Source organism: Ixodes scapularis, unplaced genomic scaffold, assembly GCF_016920785.2.
Source record: "Ixodes scapularis isolate PalLabHiFi unplaced genomic scaffold, ASM1692078v2 PGA_scaffold6__148_contigs__length_123643588, whole genome shotgun sequence".
Taxonomy (NCBI): domain Eukaryota; kingdom Metazoa; phylum Arthropoda; class Arachnida; order Ixodida; family Ixodidae; genus Ixodes; species Ixodes scapularis.
This window is the reverse complement of record NW_024609881.1, coordinates 112,623,815-112,626,425: the sequence shown is the minus strand read 5'-3', so window position 1 is coordinate 112,626,425 and position 2,611 is coordinate 112,623,815. Positions and strand designations below refer to the sequence as shown.

Sequence of the window (2,611 nt, the reverse complement as noted above, 5' to 3'; positions counted from 1 at the left end):
AAAACCAGAGCACCTTAAAACCAAAGAATGCCGTTCATTCCAATCAAAAACAGTTCCAGAAGCAAGTCAGGCACCGTATTTACTCGAAAATAGGTCAACCCCTATATATTGAACCCCCGTAAAAAAAAGAGAAGATAATACGAATATAAGTGGACGTGTATAATAAGACAACAGTACAGGAGCAGCAGCAACTGGAGAACGACACGGATAGAGAAACAGCTTAAAAATAATGATAGCAGGTCGAAGAAGGTTCGCAAAAGAAGAACAAAATGTGACGGAACTAACGAATCGACCCTCGCAGTCATGATAATGTTTTGTACTTCGCTTCTCTTTTCTGCAAGGTGGAGTCACTGTGCATGCCACTGCTGTTAGCTCTTTTCAGTTTCATGTTGTCAACCGAATTCCATTATTTTGATCTGTTTCAAGATGATCGGTATGAACTGAACACACTCGAAACATGTTTACAGACGTACAGCGCAGATGTAGTGATGGGCGCAAGGGCAGCCCATGATCTTTGATGACGATTACAAGTCGACATGCTTTGGTCACGTTGATCTGAGTCCCCCTCAGTCTTCGGTTGAAGTTGTTGAAGGTGTTGTTGTTGAAGGTGAAGTTGTTGAAGTTGAAGGTGTAGGCTTCACGCTTCCTCGAGCGGCTCCACACCAGACAGGTCGCTCTCAGATGTGTCGTCTTCACCCAGTTCGATGACGATCGGCTCTACATGGGCACTTGCAGCACCGCCTCGTCTGTAGCCTTCCTCCACTCCAACGACATGCCTCACAGCATTGCGCCAGTTGTCAGCCGTGACCTTTTCGGCTTCTTCCTTGAGCAGCCTTTCAACGTCGCTGATCTTGAACGTTGTGTTCCTGGCTGCAACGCCGTTCTTGATCTGTGCCCAGATGAGTTCAATGGGGTTGAACTCACAGTGGTAGGGTGGAAGTCTCACTGCCGTACAACCAGCCTTCTCTGCAGTAGTATCGACGCGATACTTCAAATACAGTGGCTTGACCGACGCCACGATGTCAAGGAGCTGCTTCTTCTGCATCTTGGCATCCCACGAGATGTCCTTTGACGTGAGCCACTGCTGGATCACCTCCTTCCGGGAACCCGTCGTTGGCACTGCTTCCAACCGCCGAGAATGGTACGAAACATTGTCCATTGCGATGACACTCCCTGTCGGCAGCATCTATAGAACAGCTTCGAACCACGTCTCAAATCGTGTGCCGTTCATCTCCTCGTGGTGGTCGCCGGTCTTTACTCCGCGGAAGACGTCCAGGCACCCAGCGACGAAGCCGTCCTCGCTGTCGATTTGCGTGACGATGAGGCGCTGGCCCTTCCCCGACGGCTGCTTCAGGCCCATCGTCAGACCCCTGATGAAGGCGTCGTGGGACGAGGCCACGGTGCAGTCCACTCATACCGTCGAGACAGTGTGCCCTGCCGTCAACCACGTTTCGTCGAGGTAGAAGATCTGCCGACCCTCTTGCCTTTGACGTGCAATGTCCCGCAAGTACCTTTCATGCCATGTGATGATCTCGTCTCGCACGATCATGCGCGAGTTTCGACCAGTCTTCTTTCGCTCGAAGCCAATATCGTGCAGAAGGCGAAGCACAGTCCATTTCTGCAGCGAAGGGAGCTCAGGGCTTGCACAGAACTCAGCCATTATCTTTGCGACGGTCGGGATCTCGTTCTGGCGAAAAAAACGGTGCACAGAAGATCTCATTGCACACAGCACAAAGTCGCCGTACTTCACGCTGCGCCGTTGCTTGCCTGAACTCGCAGGTCGCTTTCGAGAGGGTGTCGCAACCTGCCCGTCATTCTCCTTCGCCTTCTTCCTGATCTCGTGGACGCTCGACACGCCGACACCAAGCAACCGGCTGACAGTTTTACAGACCTCGTTGACTGTCTGGCTCGGTATGTCGCGTCCGAAAGTAAGCGTTCAGGATCAGCTCCCGCTGGCCGCTGTTCAAAACCCGGCCTCGCTTGTGCTTCTTGAAGAACCGCTTTGGTGTCGCCGGTAAGGCTGCACCAGGCTGTTTCGTCCAAGAAGAATCAGGGGAATCGCTTTCCGATGTCACCGCAGTGGAATCCATGACGGAAGACAAAGAGAGCGGGGCGCGGTGGTGGTGTCGATGACTTGGGAGACTGCTGATTTGTCAAAACCCGAAAAGTATAATTATTCTTGTTTTCTATTCATCCAACAAAATAAAGGCACACATTTCGTGCGCAAAGCCCACAAAACTAAGTAAATCACTAAATATTTATTTTTTGCAGGAGCTATAAGTGCTTCGCTTTCCCTCAATCGAAGGCGCTGGAAGGCGGTACGTTAGACAGTATCTTGGACAGAAAATGAATTGGGAAGACGGTACATTGGACATGACTTTCTTTCTTTACTAAACAGTTATTTCGTTGACAAAAACGTATTCTAACTTATTTAAATGTCCTGAATGAATTAAATAAATATTGTAGTAGTTTAAGACAGGTTTCCTGGAGGAAGAAAAAGCAACGTTGCTAGCGAACTTCTTTCTCGACGGCGGAGGCACTTCAGATGGACGCAATGCGCTTGTGGGCGGAGCTAAAAGATTGTTCTCAGGTTGTATCCGACTATAGTACC

The 2,611-nt window shown here is 49.9% G+C and overlaps 1 protein-coding gene across 1 annotated transcript; it reads right to left on the bottom strand.

The window, feature by feature from the left end:
• Positions 1-637: 637 nt before the first annotated feature.
• On the bottom strand, positions 638-1,159 carry LOC121833015. Its single transcript, XM_042286055.1, has one exon. The coding sequence runs from the start codon at positions 1,157-1,159 to the stop codon at positions 638-640; it is 522 nt and encodes a 173-aa protein (XP_042141989.1).
• Positions 1,160-2,611: the final 1,452 nt, after the last annotated feature.

Coding starts and splice junctions, on each gene's coding strand:
- LOC121833015 (XM_042286055.1), bottom strand. CDS start 1,159: ATGGACAATGTTTCGTACCATTCTCGGCGGTTGGAAGCAGTGCCAACG.